The 20,824-nt window shown below is 36.7% G+C and overlaps 1 protein-coding gene across 6 annotated transcripts in view; it reads left to right on the forward strand.

The window, feature by feature from the left end:
* AP1S2 (adaptor related protein complex 1 subunit sigma 2) overlaps positions 1–20,824 on the forward strand; it is a 32,399-nt gene that overhangs the window by 7,860 nt on the left and 3,715 nt on the right. For 3 of the 6 annotated variants that reach the window (XM_064474983.1, XM_064474977.1, XM_064474988.1), the window contains exons 3-4: positions 1,324–1,432; positions 2,344–2,481. In XM_064474983.1, the coding sequence (XP_064331053.1) occupies positions 1,324–1,432; positions 2,344–2,481 (247 nt within the window). Of the gene's footprint in view, positions 1–1,323; positions 1,433–2,343; positions 2,482–10,859; positions 10,955–18,741; positions 20,163–20,824 lie in introns of those variants that run through there. The other 3 variants (XR_010376539.1, XR_010376538.1, XM_064475002.1) reach the window with 3 other exon arrangements.

Below are 20,824 nucleotides of genomic sequence, written 5' to 3' on the forward strand. Positions count from 1 at the left end.
TCCTCCCTCCCCATCATGGTTTGTGGTATGATCAAAGTTGATGTAGACAGTATTTGTTTCATAATTTAATATGCTTGAATAAAAGTTATTCTGAGCAGTTGTTCATGATGAAGCCATAGAAATTTGACTTGGCTAGAGCAGAACGGGGGACTTTCAGGTCATAAATGACATTTGAGTGGCTGGGAGACAAATTTAAACATACTACAAAATACAGCATTTTTTTGCAGGATGTCTATTTAAAAACCCTGACAGTTTCTTTGGGGGATTAAAAAGTCCCAGCTGATAAAATATGCATAACGTTTAAAAGGTGTATGGAAACAAATGTGCATCTTAAACTTGGCATTCACATTTGAATGACTTTTTCAATAGGGGTGGCTACTTGAAGAGTGTTTAATGTGGCCAGTTGTCTTCTCTAAACAGGCAAAACAAAAGCTGTTTCTGGTTCATGTAAATTATCAGTTACAACTGGTGTTACTTGAAATCTCATTTGTGCCATGTGTGCCTGTGAGGCATATGGTTTTGGCACTTCTAGAAAAGGCTGAATGGGTTTTTCAGCTTTCCTTCCTGGTTTGTTTTTGTGTGGTTTTGTGTCAGCTTTTTTAAATGTGACTTGAACAAGTGTATAATAGAGCACAGTAGAATTGGATGATCTTTTTGAAGCATAACTTAAGATGATATCTGAAGTAAAGAATTCCCTGTCTTCCAAGGTGGAAGTGGATTGCTAGAAACTAGCTGATGGCCTGTCCGGTATTAGTCTGGTACCAGGACAGTTAGGGATTGAGTTGTTGACTTAATAGCAATTGGGTTATGTGATGTTAGTGTTAGTTTTGGAAATTTTTTTGCATTTTTAAAATTCTCTCTAAAGACCAGATCCTAATTGCCAGCTCAATTTATCTTTCCCAGTGCATTTCTATAGTTCTTAATGTCTGTGTGTAGCTTGTGTGATAAAAATTTAAGATTGAATCTGTTTGTTAGGATACCAGTGTTCGGATGTTACAGATAGTAGAGAAAATATCTTGTACTCTGCGGGAGGCTAAAAAATCCAATACATTTTTCTTTTCTAGCCACCTCTTTGGCTAAACTAATTCTGTCAGCTAAAGGTTGGTAAAGACTGAAGTCTTGCGTGACTCAAGGAGGCAGATCCCTTGTGTACATGCATATGTCTGCTCATCTTTCAGCTGTTCTTTGGTAGAACTTGCATGGCTGTTGCTTTAGAGCAACAGTATGCTAAACTTGAGTACGAAGGACTAGTGAGAACATAATACATCTCAAGTGCATTCATTTTACTTATATTATTCTAACATCAGGATCATTTTATTACAGGTACGCAAGCCTGTATTTCTGCTGTGCTATTGAAGATCAGGACAATGAACTAATAACTCTGGAAATAATTCATCGCTATGTAGAACTTCTTGACAAGTATTTTGGCAGTGTGAGTTAGTAATTTCTTTTCAATATTTATTGATTCACGGTCTCATTATGCTGTATTGTTTTATGCCCACAGCACTTTCAAAAAACGTAATCAACTAGCTGTTGAAAAGGTACATCTAACACATTTTATGTTGCTTGGCCAAATGAAACCGATGGTTGCCTATATGACTGTTAAAATAAAAAATTACTAATTTGGGAGAAGAACTACTAATCTGGTCTTAATTGCCTGTGTTTATTTCATTTCGTAGTAGTCTCACTTGAGGTCAGATAAAATCTTACCCTTAACTTTGTGTCTTGGCACCCAGCTTTCTTTTACCCTGGCACTGCTGTACAGTGTGAGCACCACTTACATCTGCTTCCAAGGAGGCAGTTGGTTGTGAACTAGCAGTAGCAGTACAGAAAGAAAAGACAGACATCTGCTTACTCAGACAGCAAACACAAACAACTGTAGTGATATATGTCAGGACTCCTAGAAAAACTGCTGCTCATCCTTCTGTCTTCCTAGTCCTTCTGACTTAGAAATGCACAGGATGAATAAGAAATTTGAGATTATTGTTTTCACATCTTTCTGTAAAATTGCATAATCTGCCTTTGATACTGCAGGCAAGAAGAGGACTTCTAGGGTTACTCTCTTGTTTGATGAAGAGCCATGTCATACTGATGGTTGTGAATTGAACCCTTTTGAACAATGGAAACATTTAAAGAGGTTGCTATAATGGTTTTTAAATAAAAAGAAAATTTTTTTTGTTTTTTCTCAAAGGACTGATTTTGATGTTGCTCCATTTCTTAAAAGGTTACAGCCTGAGGCCTAGCATCTTGATTTGGTGAAGTTTGGTGAAGCTGTGAACAAGTTAAGTTTTGTAAGAGGATATACCTCAATAGATAGCAATAATGCTTGATGTTCTTTTTTAGGTATGTGAACTTGATATAATCTTCAATTTTGAAAAAGCCTATTTCATTCTGGATGAGTTCCTTTTAGGCGGGGAAGTTCAGGAGACTTCCAAGAAAAATGTTCTCAAAGCCATTGAACAGGCAGACCTTTTACAGGAGGTAAGCAGATTCAGCTTCTCTGGCCAAAGTATCAGCGTGGTAGGTTGTGACTTGAAAAAGGTCCTGTTTCTCTAAGCTTGTAGAAGGTGCATTTTTTTAGCATGCTTAGCTTGTAGTTTATAGGTAGTTGTCCTAATTGTGCAAGATGTTGACATTACCTGCTCTTTGCATTTTGTTTGGCATGTGTGTATTGTAACCTACCGTCATTTTGTGTTTTGCTAGAAATGCAAGTGGTCGTTTTATGTGTGTACCTAGATAATTGTAGTTCATGCTGCTTTAATTTTGCTCACTTCTTTTTATTAATAAACCACTAGTTTTTTTGTCATACCTGATGCATGTTCACTTCTTCACTGTTTCACTGCTGAAATCCAGAAGCTAGACTCTCTTCTTTGACACTCATTCAGGTATAGTTCTTATTCTAAAGACCTGCCTTTCTGCTATAGGTTGCTTACTCTGGAACATTCCTCTTGTATAAGTTGACAAAGCCATAACAGTAGTACCGTAGAAACATACAGAATGAAGTATATGAACATATATTTTTTCCACTTTATATGCTTTTGTTGTTCATTACTAACATCGAAGAAAGACATATTGCATCTAACATTTTTCTTTGGAAAACATTTGATGGGAAGGGATTAATGGTATAGAAAAATTTAGTATTGTTTCCCCATGTTTCTCCATCTGGTACCATTTTGTTTGGTTTTTACTGAACTCTTGTAGTCTTGAGGTTAGTGTTAAGGTCCTTTAATGTCTAAATGGAAGTAATAAAATTCTGGTGTGCTGAGGGAATCATCAGTCCTGTGTGCAGGGCAGTGGAACATAAGGTTTAACAGAGCTGATGAACTTTTATTTTAAATGTACTGAGGTTCACAGGTAAGTTTCTATATAAATGTAAGCTCCTTTTTTTTTTTCTCCCTCATGTGAACCTTCAATTTGTTACTTCATTCTGTGAGTTAATAGCTTTATTCTCATATAAGCATTCTGTGTTCCACTTGGTACTCTTTTTTTGTTGTTGTTGAACGTAGTACTAGTAGGATGGGGAAACAGAATGTTCTTTACCCTTGTAGCTGTGTTTGTAATCCTTTCAGAGTACAAGCAAATCCACAGCACGTTGAAGTTCTTGTCTGTCAACAGCTAGTTAGTGTCATGAAGGAGGTCAGCCATTACACACATACTTACTACCCTATTTTTCTAGGAAGGAAATACATGCACTTATTTACTGCTTGTGTTCTGATGCAGTTCTTGAGCCCTTCTTTACTCCTAGAAGGAGTTATCTTAACCAGATGTCCTGTTGCAGTTTACAAAGGGTGTGTGTGGGAAATAATATATTTAGTTTTTAAAATCTTTTGCTCTTCTTCATATGAAGACATATAACAGACTAGTTATCGATTTCAGTCTCCTGCAAATGCACAGTTAATTATACATAAAATAGAATTACTGTATTTTTTCTCATTCTCACTTGTTTTGGATTTTATTTTCACCATTGGGGCTCTTCTAAAGCAAAAATGCATTCTACCTCTAGGAATTAATTACTGATTCTCTATCCAAACAAATAGCATTCTCTTTTTACAATTAATATAATTTCAAGTTAAAAATTTTTATGCAAAAGGAAGTACTACTTTTTCAACGGGAGGCTTTTCCTTTGCCCTGATAGCTTTACTCTTGATTACCCTTCCTTTCCCCATCTCTATGATGCTTCTGTTCTGTCAAGGTTTATTAAGTGTTTTCTGGTTAAGTTGGAATGTAACAGTTTTATCACAGCACTGCTGTAGTCTTACATTTGACTTCATGTTTTGCATTCTTAGATTATATTGACTGTTGATCAAGTATAAAGCTACTTTATATATCTGATTTTGATTTTATAAAACAAGTCTGAGTTCATATTTAAATTGAGTTCAATAAAGTTGGACTCTTTCTGCAGAGGTTTGTTTTCGTATCAACTGCTGCTGTGTGCATGCTGACTTTGAAGAGGGTTGTTAAAATAAGTTTGTCACAACTGGAAACTTTTTTTGTATTTTCTGTGAATTTCTGCTTCCCAGAATACTTCAAAGCTACCAGATTGAAATGTGGTTTGATTCCAAATACAGACGATTTCTAGAAGGGTGGTTGTGTGTTTGTTTTTGACCATGTCGGATTCTAATTATGTGCAACAAAAGGACTTCTATTTGGCCCTGAACACTCATATTGCCCGATTTAAAAATTATTAATCAGTGTTGAATACACAACACTATTAATCAGTAACACTCCATACATTAATGTCTGAAGCACCTTAAAGATTAAAAGCTGTACAGAATGCTTATACAAAGAAAAATTATTACAAATACATTTGCATGATGTTAAAAGATATGCAGAGGCATAAATTGCTGAATAGTGAATTAGTTAATAGTCTTGCTACTTGTATTTTCTGTGGCAGTTTTCCAGGCGTACTTCTGTTCCTGAGCACTTACTTCAGTTTGACATTAAGTTTTTGGTGCTGTGCAGTCCACTTCCTAACTGCTAGAGTTTGTGTGACAAACATACTCACTTTTAAAGCCTTTTTCACCTTCACTCTCTTGTTAGTTCTTCAATAATGTGCTCAATTCAAATATCATTCCCTCCTGCCCCCCCATTTATTATCACCTGATAACTTACCAGTAGTGGCTTACTGGCTGTGTTATCCGTATGAATGTCAGTAGAACTAATTATTTCTGTGTTTCCGTGCTTCCTTGTAAATCTACTGCTAGAAATACTTCTGTTCAAAAGAATGCTGTCATGTGTCTCATTTGATAATTTTATATCTTGTTTGCTATAGAAATTTTAAATACCTAACTAGTGATCGCAAAGGCATGCATTTCTGAAAAGGTGTATTTTTGCTTGTGTGAACAACTCAATTATACTGAGAAGAAAATCAGCAGATGCAGTATATTGTTGCATGACTTACATGGGGTGTATGGAACAGCTGAAAGATAATCCCGTGCATGATTTCATGATGCTTATGTGTTTTAATTCATAAAACTAGCAACAAAAGATCTTGTATGAAAAAGAGAGGATCTGACTTTTTTCACTTAAAAGTCCAATTGCTCTGTTGTTATTTGGTGGTCCAAGTAATTAAGTACGGTGCTTGGAACTTCATGGTCGTTTACTGTGCTAAAACACTAAAATCAGGCAGTTAGTAATTCTGATATCTAAAACAAGCAGTTATATATATATTTAAAAAGCAAATCTATACAGACATGTTCATCTTCATTTGGCTTTGAGTGAAAATTGTTTTTGTTATTCATCCTATGTAATTTTTATAAAAGTATTTGGAAAATATCCCCATTTTGTACACCACTATTCTTTTGTAGGGTGTGCATATATTCTTTCAGTAGCTTATTGCAGAACATCAAAAATACTTAAACACATATTTCATATATATAAAAAAGAGGCATCTCAATAAGAAGGCCAGCAGATCTATCAGTGAATCACACTTGTTTCCATTGCTATTTCAGTAATGATCAAAAATCTAAAAGCTATGTGAATGTTTTTTCTTAGGCTATTGCAGTTTGGTCTCAGACAGTATTTACTAGTCCTTCCACATGAGCAATAATAGATGTGCTAACAATTAACCTCATTTTCTTCGCTATTTCAAGCCCTCACCTCATCCCATATGCAGAAGGGTGCTTGAATTGTTAATGTCAGCTGACTTGCACTAGATGCTTAGAGTTGGTATGTAGATTTACGCTTTCAGTTTTAGAATGACCATCTTTTACTGGAAATTAAAATTTGTTGAATTTCCTGCATATGCCATGAAAACTTTCTTCTTGGAGATGAAAACATTTCTAGTTTGCTCACTGGAAACTGTAGGTTTGAAGGTGTGCATAATAGTGGAGAGGTGGTATTAGCTTGTCCTTGAGATAGGACAAAATAAAGGAATGTTAGCATTAGCAATTACAAAAGAAAATCCCTGATACTTAAGCCTGGAGTGGGTGGGAGTAGAAGGGGTTTTGTCTGGTTTAGGAAACAGCCTTTGTAAGCATCTGTTTCTTACTGGTCTCTTGAGAAACTTTCCATAATTAATGCAATTAATTCAGTCTTACCTTAATGTTAGCTCTTAAATATAGACTGCTGAAATAGACTGCCTTCCGAAGTTGGCAGTGACATTATTTGCCTCAGCTATTCCAGTATTCCTTTCAACAAGAATGAATAATGAAATCTTCATTATAATGGAGATCTGACTGCCTTGATTGCTGTCTGTTCTTTATGTGTAACTTCTGGCTCGGTTTCAGGTAGTCAGCTTCGTTGGTCAGCTGAAGACTGCAGTTCTTAAGAAGTGTATGTACTTCATTTTAGGCTCAGATAATGATCTGTGATTACATTGAAGAAGGTACATATGGGAAGCTGTAAGAGTTACTGTGAATGAGATAAGGGATATGTTGGTAGTTCATTATTTAAGGGTTAGGAAATGGCTACAATCTTTGTGGAATTGGAATTCTCCCAGCTTGTAGAAGATACAGTATGTTGTGGTAGTGATTTGGTAGCTGACACATTTGTAAAATGCATTTCAGCCTTCAGTCCCTGAAGGATGTTGGATATGTAGCAGGGAAAGAGGTTATAATGCAGTCAGATTGTTTGATCTTTTGGTTTAAGTATGAAGTGTATAACATGTCCATTTATATTGAAGATACTGACTCTGATACATGGATCAAAAATAAAGTGAGCTCATCCATTGGTTCTAAATATTATTTAAGAACCTGGAATGAAACTATATCTGGTTTTATGTGAGAGGTAAAGTTGATACATAAGCAGAATAAATAAGTCCAATTTGGGAGTGTGCATTTGACGTAATTACTTTCTTTTTGAGGTATGTCCTGTTTTCTTAATTATGCTGTTGAAAGTGTACGTGCTTTTTTAGTTGGTGAGGAAATGCATGTGTGTGGAAATGGCTTTTTGCAAAATACTTTAAGTGTGAGAGGCAGGTTTCACACACACACCCCCCCAGTCTTGGGAATACTAAGTTGAATTGCTTGTTCTTAAAGACTGGCATAGTTCGTTGCAAAACATATTACTCAGAAACAAGAGAAAGCGTATTGGGCCTAAATGAAGAGGTCAGTTGCTTTTGTGTTTGCTTTCGCACATCAGTTGATCAGATGATTGTTATTTTATGAATGAAGTAGGCCTTGTATGCATGCTTGACTACAGTGGTGTGCTCTGACTTTGTATATATAATTGCTTTGGAATAATTTATTTGCACCTTGTCTTTGGAAAATCTGTTTTTGATGTTCAGTTGTGATATGGGTTTTATTGTCGTCACAAAAACTACACATTCAGTGTTTGCAGGATGGAGAGCAAGGAGATAATGAAGTTACAAAGTGTTTGATTGTGTGAAACTGTGCAAGAGTAGTATTTCCAAACATGTCAGCTGAAGTTCCAAGCCTTGTCGTGTTATCATCTATTCTTTGTGTACGTTTAGTGTTAATTACTCTGCTTTGTATCATTCTGTTCAAGTAGAAAATTACTTAAAATCTTCTGAGAACTGCATTTCTGACTTCATATGTATGTGTGTATGTTTTTGGCTGTCCTGCTTGTTGTTTACTGTTGACTATTGAGTTTATAGATTCACTGATAAAACCTGCCAACAGTTTTTAAGTCATCGTAGCTTCATAAATACGTAATAAATTCAGCTGGACTTTAGATGACATGAACTTAAGAATACACGTAATCATGAATCATAGGAACATCACTTGTTGTTAAAACAAACCTCTAAAGACAACCACTTAAAATTTAAGTGTCAGACAGGTCTGTAAACCTTTATCAAAGGTATTTCCATATTTTTAATAGATACTTTTGAATTGTCCTCCTTGTACTGTGAAGTAGGCTTTCCTGCAAATACTTAACAAATTGTATTCTTCTATGTAAAGCAATAGGAATTGGTCCAGAAAATTAATAGTAGAACCTGCATCTCTGTTGTTCTCCCAAGTAGGAATGGGGGGGAGGGGAAGTTAACCTCTTCAGATTTAAATGTCGTCTTGCAAAAGTGGCATTGAGCATCCAGGAAGTTATCATATCATGCTTCACCCCCTTCTCATTCTAGCAGCTTTTTCCTCTGGTAACTTAAATATTTTACTGGTCTGTAATTCTTTTGATTCTTTTTGGAAAAATGCAGTTCAATATCTTAATGTTCTTTGAAATTTCTTGCTTCTCTGGATGTGTCATGATGCTGAGGATTTACCATAGGTTAGCAGGTTGTGAATTCTGAGTGCTTTAGAAATCCAGTTGTCTTTCCAGAAACATGTTGTTAAATCTTAATCTGTCCTTGGCTTTAGGAATTGAAATGGATGGAAAGCAGTCCACTTTTTACCTGAGTAGCTTTAGTTGAGACCTTTTAAAATACCATTTTAGTAAATCTCTCTATAATATTCTCCTTTTTTTGACTGTTTTGTTCAGTGTCTATGCATGTAAGGTGTGAGTAATCTTATTCTATAAAAGAAATCAAAATGCTGATTAGAAGTTCTTAAGACTCAATAGTTATGAGGAAGGAGTCTTCCATATAAATATTAAGCATGCATTCTGTTAGCTTTGCAGACCAAAACACTAGGAAGTTTCAATTAAGACTAATTAAGACAAGTTAGTGTAAGTCAAAAGTCCTTGCTGTCTAAGTATTCAGTACCCCCTCTGATGTGAATTCCGGTACTGATCAGCAACATCCACTTTGTTAAAACTACCTGCAAAGTTCATCATTCATTGATATAAGCAATTCTTGTAGAACTGTTGAGGGTATATTTAAGAGTACACTGAACTCCTCATAGATTATAGTTCTATTAAGGGTAGATTTATTATCTGTACACTCAACTGATAGAGGAACTCTGGAGAAAAAAATCTTCTGTTGCTGTCTGCAGAAGCTTTGTGTCAGGATGATACGATGAAAATTTTAGCACTGCTGCATATGCCATGGCTGTTTCCAGGAGCTTAGTTGCGTGCTTTCAGTCAATAAACATAGTAAATTCAATGAACAATTGCAGAAGCATGCTTGACAGTAAGGAGTATTTTATCTTCAAAATTAGATGCTCTTTCTGAATGAGCACATTCATCTGCATTTTAATAGAACATGTTCCCTGAATCTGGCAGAACACTGTAAAGAGCAATGTTAACATTTGAACCTTGAGATAGTGAGGAGAAAATTCCATTTTTACTTTAGTGCCGGAGAGTTGTCTGAGATGATGTGTCATGTTGCAGTGCTACTACTCTTCCCTAAAATTCTCGCTTCCTGTGAAGATGGTTTTAGTATCACAGAATAGTAGGTGAAAATAATAGAACGTCCCCAGGAGGCATCCCACTGTGTTTGGTTTTTAGATTCTCATTTCTTTGTGGTCTTATCTGTGTGTTGTACAGATCTTGGGCACATATCTGGTCTGTATTTTGGAGACTTATTTTTATTATTTTTAAGGGAGAAGCCATGTTTTTTGTTGCCAAGCTGTCTCACAACAGTAGTAGTTCTGGTGATAGATATCAAGATGCATTAAAAGTGTATAAATTTTAAATCTTATGCTGAAAAGTTGATTTTAAAAAGACAAAAAAACCCTCTGAGAAGACCTGTTGCTCACAGTTCTTTGAGAAATCTAAGTACGTTTGATTAATAGATGGATTAAAGTGAAAATGTTAACTTTTTGCACCAAGCATTACTACATGAAAATGACTGGCTTATCGCATACAGCTCAGCAAGTGACAGTGATGACTTGATTGTAAATACAATTACATAAATTGTATAAATTACTTCAGGGATGGTAGGTAGATAAGTTGAATGAAACACTTATTTCACTTCATGGAACAAATTTTACTTTAATGTTAATATTAGTAGTAATACTGTGTGAAACTTAGTCACTGAATTAATATATGTAAATTTGGTAGCATTCTATTCTATTATGCTCTCAATCTGTTATCACGAACAACTGACCTTAAGTTAATTTTAAAAAAAAAATTAATCTTCGTTCAAGCACAGGTGAAACTTCCTAAACAACTCTCTAGAACTAGAACTCATTCTTTTAAGGTTCTAAAGTCCTTTATCTTGTTACGAAATGAAAAATAAACTTATTTTTTTAAATGCATCTACTTGGCGTCTTTGAACACATGTTGTTTACTGATGCATTTGTTTCCTTTCTTAACAGTGAGCTTTTAATAGGACCTAATAAAATTGCATTAACTTAAAGAATAACAATAGCTGAAACACATTTGAGTGAAATAACTGAATTTACTTTTCTACATAGTTTAGAATATTGTTTAACTTCTGTTTTAAATGGAAATAAGCTGTAAATTGGGTGGGTGTTGGGGTTTTGTGGTGGGTTTTTTTGTTTGTGTGTTTTTTTTTTTTAATTAAGTAGTTGGTATTACATTTTCACTGCTGCTTGATTTTGTATTTATAGAGCCAGAATGAAGACTGGGGAGGTTTGTCTGAGGATATCTTATGATTAAGAGCAATCTAAGGCATTAGTCCTTTTGACCCCCATCTAAATGATTGGTAACTACCAAGTTTACCATTTTGGTGGCATGGATTAAATGGGTGCTATGGAAAGACTGCTGCACGTGCAATTAAGTCCTTGCAAGGGTAAACAGAAAATGGGTGATGGGCTTAACTTTCTGCAACTCTTGCATGATGGTCTTTGAAGAGTGCTTTGAGTGTTCCTTTTTATTTTCCTTTTTTGTACTAACCGCATCAACTTGAAGTGTCTGACTTCTACTAGCTTTGTTTGGTGTTGACAATTAAGTGGGATAATGCAAGTCAGAGAAATGGATACCAAAACTAATAACTAAACAGATGTTTGGCTTTGTTTACTTACAATCAATCTGTGTAAACGTGTATTTACTGGAAAATGAGCTGTTTACATCTGCTGTGCAAAGAAAACGGGCCCTAAAAAGACTGGGTGCTGCTGCAATTGACTGTATATCAAGTGCCGGATGCTGCATGACAGAACAAAGCTTATTTGCATATATAGTGCATTGCAACATATTTTTGTCCAAAGCATAAGTGGAATACATTGTGGCAGTCGTACTAATAAAGGTAAGATTTTATTTTACATAAGGCAAGCTTAAAACACACATGAAAATGATTTGCTGGAGAAAACTTAATAATTCCACTGATTATTTGATATCATGATAAACAAGTAGTTTAGTAAAGAAACTGGCGTTTGTAATGTGGAAGTGTAGTAATAGATCTAATTTCATATGCAGCTTTATAAATATTAGGATTTAGTTTCCAGACAAAAGAATATCATTATAATAGACAGAGATATTTTGTAACATGTTCAAAATCAAATTCACTGTTGGTATATATGGGTATTTTTACCATTTAAAAGTTACCTAGAATATGATACAGCAGTTGATCTGTGTTGGAGTGGGGTGTAGTTAATAACCTGCTTGTGTATTAGACCTGTAGAATTAGGGCAGCCAACAAGTTATTTGTTCAAAATAGGATTTCTTATGTGAGTTTGAATGTATTCTAAAATCACGATAAAACCTAAATGCTCAAGCTTGATTTTTTTCCCAGTCTTTTCCCCATGTTTATTGTTTTTTCTCTTCCCTTTGTGATAACAAGTTCATGTATGAACAGTGTGATTCTCACGGTGAGGTTAGTATCAATACTGTGACTATCAAAGTTTCCTTGTGATTAAAACTTTAAAAAGTATTTCTATTGTTTGGAACCGACGCTAACATAGAGCTTTTACTTAGGAAAGAAAAAAAGCTTTTTTTGTTGTCTTAGATGTCTACAAAGACCAATTCTGGAACATGCAAGCTCAGGCTTAGAGAATACTGTGACTCCAGTTTACTTGTCTACGGCATGTCCCTGATTAATTCTATGTATGGGCAGTTTTAGTTGAAGTGTGCTTTTTTCCCCACTAATTTAAGCAGAGGGGCATTATCAGATGCCCACAGGATGCTTCTTCCTGGTCTGTACTGTTCCCTGGAAAGGAGTGAAGGTATATTCGCTGCATACAGAGCTAAATCTACAGGGTTGTCATGACTCCACAGAATATGGAGAGACAGGGATAGCATCTGTTGGGTTGAGTGGAGAGGGACAGGTAGATGGTTGCACATAATAAGAGATGGGGATACTTTGCCTGCAGGAAGAAACAGTGTCTTGTATATAGGAATGAGGATCATCTGTGGTAAAGAAAGACCTCCTGACGTAAAGAAGGTTGTCTTTGGGAAAGAGAAGGGGTTTGACTCATATAGCTTCTGTTCTTGGATTAACCTGATACTTAACTCATAGGTTATACAGCTTCAAATTACTTAGTATTACTCTGTCAAGCATAAACAAGCACTAAATGAGTCAAATCTGGCTCTGAGGCTTGTTTCAGAGAGATTTGCTTGTAAAGTAGGGTGCTGAGTTCCACATGTGCTGTATGGCAAGTATAAGAAGAAACATACTCAGAAACAGTCTATTCCATACAGAATTTGGTTAAATTTAAGGTAAGCCTTGTATAATGTTGAAAACCTAAGTGGTATACAACTAGACAGGGTGAAATCTTTTTATTGTTCATCAAGTTCTACTGATTAAAACATACGGTTTCTATCAGGAGCAGTTTACAGGTGGTTAAAGTCATGGTCTTGAGTCAGGGTGCAGTTATCACCTAAACCATGCTGACAGTGACTCTTGTTGAAAGGCCAGATCCATTCCTGCTGCTGCCTTTGTGGTGGCACTTGTGTTGATCCACTTGTCCTGTGTTTGTGGCTCCTAGCTCATTAGCTAAAATCTGAGAATATACAGGGGAGCGTGAGGGAAGTGCCAGGAGGAAGAAAGCAGTGGCATTGAGATGGGAGGTAAAAGGCAGCTGCTTCTGGTGGCAGCCAGAACTTTTGCTAATGCTAATTAACGTTCTATTTTTAACAAGTCCAGGTGTTCTAAAAAGCCAGTGTTCTCTGTGTCTTGTCTTAATTCATGCTTCCTGTGAACCCCCAAGCCAGCTGGCATAGTCAGGTAAATTCTAATTTACTGGTTTTATGCTACTGGCCTGAGTGATAGGAGTGTGGCAAGGAGCTTCAGCAGCAGTGTTGACTTACAGAGTTTTCAGTTGTCCTTTCTTTCCCTCTTCCCTTTGTGCCAGAGAAACTATTTATATGACCATTCTAGAACTGGATTTCAGATCCATTTAAACTGATCCAATTTAAATTGCTCATTTCAAAAAACATAGTCAGCAGTTTTTTTTTCGTGTTTACAGCTTGGCCCTGCAAACACTTGTCAAAACAACTATAAGAAGGCAAAATGCTGAACAGGAGGGAAGGCGAATGCTTAAATGCTATTGCCATGGAAGCCGAGTGATGCTGGATGTGACATGGCTTGTTACAGCAGTATATTCTGGTCATCCCTTCAGAGATACAGCCCTGCAGTTTAAGAAATGGTTCCTTAAGCCTGGGGGAATAAGTAATGCAAACCTGTAGCTGCAGTGCTGGAAGAAAATGGAAAGAAAAATTAATGAATCCTTATGTGTGTAGTTTGGCAAACTACCAAACGTACAGACACTGTGGGATTATCTGATAGAGACCTTGGTGGTTTAATAATTTTGGCTCTAGCTTCACAATACGAAGTATTCAGCAGTAGTATTTGCTTAAAGCATTTGTGTTTTTGTAGTATGGAGGTGGAGCCTCCAGTGGATGCTTGGAACCATCCTTACCCTTAAAGATTAGACTGTCAGTTCTTTATAGCTTACTGTGTAGCAACTGATCGGCAGGTATAAAGCACTGCTTCCTGGAGCAATTATCACCTCTGATCCAGGAGATCAGAATAGCAACTAAGAAGCAGGAAGCACCTGCTATCATCCAGTTACAGTACATGAAGCTTCCACTGGTATTTTTACTTCTGAGTTTGACAGGGAGGCAGGCAGGCAGGCCGCCGTCATATCCTTGTGCTCTGGTCTGTTAAGGTGATGTTTTAGAGCTGAAGTGTGCATACGCTAGGAGGTTTTGCTGAATTAACAGTTGTATGATGACTGTTGCTGTTTCAGACTCTAGTTGAGTATTGTGTTGACTAATTTGCACCAATCCTGAAGATTTTTTTTTTTGTCCTCTCTGTATAGGAAGCTGCAGGCAAGATCTTGGCTTGGAGTTGGCACTGATGTAGGATTGTTCTTTGTTTTTGAACAGCATCATAGCTAATATTTGTCTTTGAACATGTGCAAGACCTCATGGGTGTTTCTGGGTTCTCTGAGAAAACACTTTGCTCTCCTTTGAAAGTAAAGCAGAATTTTCCCAATCACCATGTAATTGGAGTTTCTGAATAGTTAGCTAACCAAATACTGGGAAACAGATACGGTACTATTTTGAAGTCCCTCAAAAGGCAAGTGAACAGCGGCAATTTTCTAAAGCCTTTCATTAGAAGTATTTCCTAATAAAGATTCAGAAGTAGAGTGTAAAAGTAATTGCTTGTGAAGCATTGCTAAAGAAGTGCTTGTTAAATATTAATGTCTTCCTACTGTAAGAACTAAATGTTTCTAAACAGAAATCCTCATCCCTCACCTCTCTTCTCCCTATAGCCTGCTTCTGTAGAATTTTTCCCAAACTGCTGAGCACTCCATGGTCCCGCATCTTGTTTGTTGTTCTAGCTTGGGCTTTGTTTCAATGCTGGGGACAAAAAAGCCAAGTCCTTTTGAAAAGGTAGCAGTTGTAATTTTTGCCTGTAGTTTAACATGGCTTTGTGCTGGTTTTGATGGGAAAACAAAAACCTAAGCAAACTTCTCCTGAAAAAGGTGGTGTCCAAGTATTTGTGAAGTCTTATGTTGCTGCTGTGTGGTGTTGTCAGTAAAATGGCAGCACTGCAAAACACTGAACTTGAGTCAGTTTGGTGTAGGCGTAAATAATTTCTTGTCTCTCTTTTGCCTGAGGAAATAGACTGTTTTCTTGTCCACTACAGATGTAAAATAGCTTAAATTGTAACAAGAAAATAATTTCAAAGTAGATGTTAGGCAAATTTTCCAGTGGTGGTGATAATGAAGCATTAAGTAGATTGCCTGGGGGGCATTAAAAAGTTTCCATCACTGGATGCCTTTAACAGATAAAATATCTCTCAGGAATGTTACAGGTATGCCCTTTGGGGGACTGGACTAAAAGAAGTCCCTTCTAATTTTAGTTTGATTATGACTTTTAATTATGTTGGGTCATGACAAAGTTGGCTGAGAAAAACGTCACTTGGGTTGGGCTAGCTAAATAGTTATGTTGACTCAAATCAATTCTACCATTTTTCTAATTTAAAAATCTCTAATGACTCAGACTGACAATTTCAGAGAGTGTTATTAGCTTTTTAAAATTAGTTGTAAACACAGATGTCAGCTTGAAAAAGATGGATTCTAGTAACTTTAAAACGTGCAATTGCAGTGTGCAGCTTGTACTGTAGAGCTATTACTGCTTTAGCATAACTAGGATCGAAGACTTGTGTTAAAGTCAGATAAAAAATTTACATCCACACTTTAAAATAAGCGATGATTTTTCAGAGGTAGTATTTCATGTTAGTTTGCCATTGTATTGTGCTGTAAGGATACTATTGCCTCTTCCCTAGCTGCCAGATAAACTTATAAATTCATTAGGTAGCTAGTCATCTCCAGGACATGCTTCACAGGGTCAGGTGTTGTCTGAGGTCTGCAGAGTCCTGCAGAAGGAAGGCAAGGTAGTCTGGATACTGATGGTAGAAGCTGATGTCTGTCCTTCCCCCGAGATTGTCTTTTCTGGTATTCAGACCAGCAGGCTAACTGCTCGGGAGACAACATGGTAGGGAAGACAGTGAAAGCTTGTGAGACACTATACTTCTGTGATGGCAAATAATTTGTCAAAACTTTTTCCATTCTGTTGTTAGTCAGGCTTCCCGCAGTGCTAGACCCTCTGTGTGTTGTCTTGGACATCCTCAGTGGGGTACAGAGGCCTCACTGAAACTGCAGTGTTCGCCATCTCACAATATTGCTGTTATCGCATCATATCTCAGTTACTGTTGTCTTCCATTTAATCTTTTAGATTCACCTCTCCAATGTCAGTTTATTGCTAGTCTAGTTGCAGTTGGTGTTTACATGTTGTGTAAGCTACAAAGCCACCGAGTGAAATAACCTCTTTCTTCCTGTTGTTATCTGACAATCTGTATTGCTTTATCAGTAGATAGTAAGTTTCTGTCAAGATGAGGCACTAATCCCAAAACAGTAATTTGAGTCAATTTTGTGTAACACGATTTTTGCATCAAAGACAGTTAATTCCTCAAGTTATAAACCATTGAAAATATGAACAGGGTGGGGAATACCTCAGGGGTATGTGAGAGAGTAGAAGTTTGAGAAATACTGAAAGGTAACAAGTAGATATATATGAAATGAATGCTTCTGTGTCCTTACTTGATGATACCAGCTGGGTAAAATGGAGCATGGTCAGGGCTTACACACCAAAGAGTGTGCTGAAGAATGTGTGCAGCCTGGGATAATCTTTGAACACAACAGTGAATGGTAATCAACTTCACAGCAGTGCTAGAAAATGAGCTGATGTCACTCTTCTTTCTGTCCAGAGACCTACTGTAAAATTGAAGAGTAATCTGTTATGAGGTTTGACAGGCATTTTAGTGGAGACACCAACTTTGGCACCAGGTTTCCAAGCATGAAACACTGGAAGACATGAGGGTTGGTTTTGGTTGGTTGTTTGGGTTTTTTGTTTCGAGGAGGAGGAGAATCAGTCACATGTATGTGTATATGTTCCAGGTAAAAACTCAACTGAAAACATGAAACTGTATAAATTGGGCATTTGAGATTGTTACAATATGCCCGGTTTTCAGTTGTCTTAATGAATCTATATCATGCCAGCAGTGCTAAGTAAAGCAGAAGTTTTCCGTAAGTACCTCTCTAGGAATTTTTTGTCTGTGGAGGTTCCAGCAGTTCTAGAGTTAGTATCTTTTTAGTCAAAGCTTTTTGTCCTTGGAGCTACTACTGCATACCACCATCATGTGCCATTCCTTTTCCAGTTAGGTGTATGCCTCAGCATTTTGTTTCTAATATAGGCTGACACTTGACTTAAGCAGTAAGGGAGGTTCTAAGAGTTAAAATTTGCATTTGTAATTCTGTTATATACCAAATTCTTCTGAGTTCTATCAAAAATGACTACTTATTTGCAACTGTCACTGAGGTATAGGTGCTAGTATTTTGAGAACTACTGGGTTTGTAGTTGGCTTGTTCAGAATTATTCTAACCTCTGTGGAATAATGTTCAGATTACTGATAGTGAAGAGCAGTATAAATCCTGTAAAGCATCTAGAATATTTTTGTTGTGCTTTTTTGTAACTGGCATTTAGATTTTTAAAATACGCAAGTTTGAATGTGTGAATAAAGTGAGGTGGCACAGAGGAAATTAGGTTTAAAAGTCATAGGAGCTTTCTCATGCTGTTGTGAGACTTCCATAATTTTGGGAGGTGGGTTACTAAAACAGATTGAAGATATTAATTGGTGCATCATGAAAGATGGTAACTGATAGGCAGAGTTGGTTTGTGCCTTTTCTTCCCCTACCCCACTAAATGTGTAATGGGCATATGTGGGGCTGATACTCCGAATTGCTATTACTCCGTTAAAAATGTCCTCACCTGTCTTCAGGGCACTGCTTAGGATACAAAAAGTTGAGTATCGCTTGCTTTCTAACTCATCTTTTAATAAATTGTATACTAACATTCATGCTAATAATATAAGAGTACTAAGTTCAGCAGCATAATTCAAAAGCAAAGAAAACTTTGCCTCCTGTGAGAGATCTCGTGGATACCTACCACTTTCCTTTTTAAACAGTCACTCTTTGACAGACAATTTTGGTTGCAAGTAGTGCCACTGCTGGCTACCCTGGCATGGTGCTGCTCACAGCTGTGTCCTAGAGGCCTGTGGTACACCAGTGTGTGTTTCAGAGCAGGTATGGTAGGTGATGTCAGAAGTTCACGTAGCCCAGTGCCCTGTCTCTGACAGTAGCCAGCATTGATATCTACTGAAGAGGCTAGAATGGAGTAAATGGTCCATCTCTGGAACAGTGTCTCAGCTTCCAACAGTTTTTGGCTGAGAAGAAACTCTGAGCTCACATAGTACAGTAATTATGCTGTGAAGTTGTCCTGTATGTTGTTGGGCCCAGTGTGCAAGCATGGGGGTGGGTAAAACGATGGTTCTCCCCGCCCTCCAAGGTCTAGAGTAGTCCAAAATACAGTATTGTATTTCTGTATGTCCTTTTCATGTCAGAGATACAATAGTGAGGTAATCTTTGTTTTCTTGCATATCTGTCCACCTTTCTATTATGTATAAGAATATGTACATTTCTTTTGTAGCCACGTCATGAATACTTTAATGTCCCAGTGTACTAAATGGCTTCATTCATCATGCATGCAGAATTTCAGAGGAGATAGACCTGTGGCTTACTCATGACAGAACATTATCATCAGCTTGGTGAATCCAGTCATCATGAATCTAATAGAATACCACACCCATTCTCTGCTGTTGTACTTTCCTCTTCCCCCTCTGTTCTACAGTGTTGTCTCTTCACATGTCTCATTTCAACAAAACTTGTGCTTGTTGGCATATGGTTTAACTTTTTATTATGTGTAAGCTTGAAGTCTTATGCTTAAAAGTTCTGTAGAATTTTCTGAGCTAAACATCTATATGCTGCAACACCTATACTGTAACATTACTTGGCCTGTGTTTACCTTTCAAATAAGCTGTGGTGGTATTTAAATGTATGCTTAAAACTTGTAGGTGAAGTTAGTATTTACAGAGAAACTAGTGAAGGAGTAGTAGCGTGTGAAATGTGTACAGACACAAGTATTACATGTTGCACACGATTCTACACGGACCTTGTGTCTTTAATTAAAGATGCACATACCAGTATCGTCTTCTGAGACTGGCACAGTAGTGTGACTTACCTGATAAAGAGGAGGAAGGCAAAATTGGTTAGGGCAAAGAGAATGACTTATGTAAATCTGAAGATACAACATTAGTATTTAAATGTTCAAAACGCTTTTGTGAGTAGTTGAACAACTGCTGCTACTGAAGGAGAGAACAAGTTCATTGTTTTACAAATGGTTAGGGTTGGAAAGATTTATTTTTAAATCTATTAACAGCATACTTGAAATATGTCTCCTTCAATTGGCGTTTCCAGTTTTAAGTACAGGCTACCTTGTATATCAGAGAATTGCCACGAGGATGAATATGATAAGTACTTTTCAATTAAAAAGTGTGGGCAGAGTGAGAGGGCACATATTGCATCCTCTCTTTGCCTAGTAGAAGAGAATAACTTGTAACCTAAAACCAGTGCTGGTTTTGAAAATGGTTTAAATGTAATTAGCAAGAAGGTGGTTACCAAGATTAACCACCAACAGCTAGTTCCACGTGCTATATGTGGTAATGCACTACCTTTCAAATATTAAACTGACATTAAAATGGGAGATCTAGAAGATTAGATGAAAGATTTGGATTGGACTTGCAGCATTCTGAAATTCTAGAAAACAAGATGTTAGGAGTGGTTTTCCATTTCCAAGTTTGCCTTTTTTCTGTAAGACATTAACAATGCGTTTGAACGTCTGGTTAATGCTGCTTTAGCCTGCATTATTTCATGCCTGTTGGCCTAAAATGCTGTGCATTGAGCTGTAATGAGATGCTGTTTTTCTTGTTATCTGTATACAGCTGCTTGCTTCTAAATGACTAGGTAATGAATTAGCTTTCCTGGCATGTTTGAAATAAAGTATTGCATGCACTTTTGTCTCATGTGAATGACTTTTTTCCTCATCTGTGTTCTGATATATTTCAAATTTGCATTGTTTGCCTTGGGTGATTCTGAGCTGCAGGTAGTGTATATTACTGCAGGACGTTTTCCATAACAATTGGGTAAAGTGTTTGACACTTCCTAAAACAAATAATGTGAACAAAACAGAATACAATCCATTCTATTTGTTTCTTAAAAGGCATAATTGATGAAATTATTCCTCTAGCAAAACACATCAGCCTTTGGGTATTCCTTTTGAGATTATATTGTTGATGTGCACGGAAGAAGGCATGTCTGCCTCAAGGTTACTGCTGTTGTATTAAAAAATTAAAACCTTACTGAGTTTTACCGCTGAGGTATCTGTGGACAAGTAGCTGATGTCCTTGAAATACATTGCTTTAAATTCATTGTTAGCCAATGACCTTGATTTACTTGAAAAAACTTTAAGTATATGCCTGGTGAAAATTACCTACAACTTTGAATCGGCAGTGGAGACAATAATATTCAACTGCTCTAAAAATAGTAGCAGCAGCGCATTGTGTTTCTTCATAGCTCTTGAGCAACATTTTTCCGGGTAATGTAGGAAATACCCTGTTTTACCACTGAGTAACTGTAAGGGTGCACTGCTGTCTAACCAATTGAAAACTGTGAGA

Source organism: Phalacrocorax carbo, chromosome 1 (assembly GCF_963921805.1).
Source record: "Phalacrocorax carbo chromosome 1, bPhaCar2.1, whole genome shotgun sequence".
NCBI classification, from domain to species: Eukaryota; Metazoa; Chordata; class Aves; order Suliformes; family Phalacrocoracidae; genus Phalacrocorax; species Phalacrocorax carbo.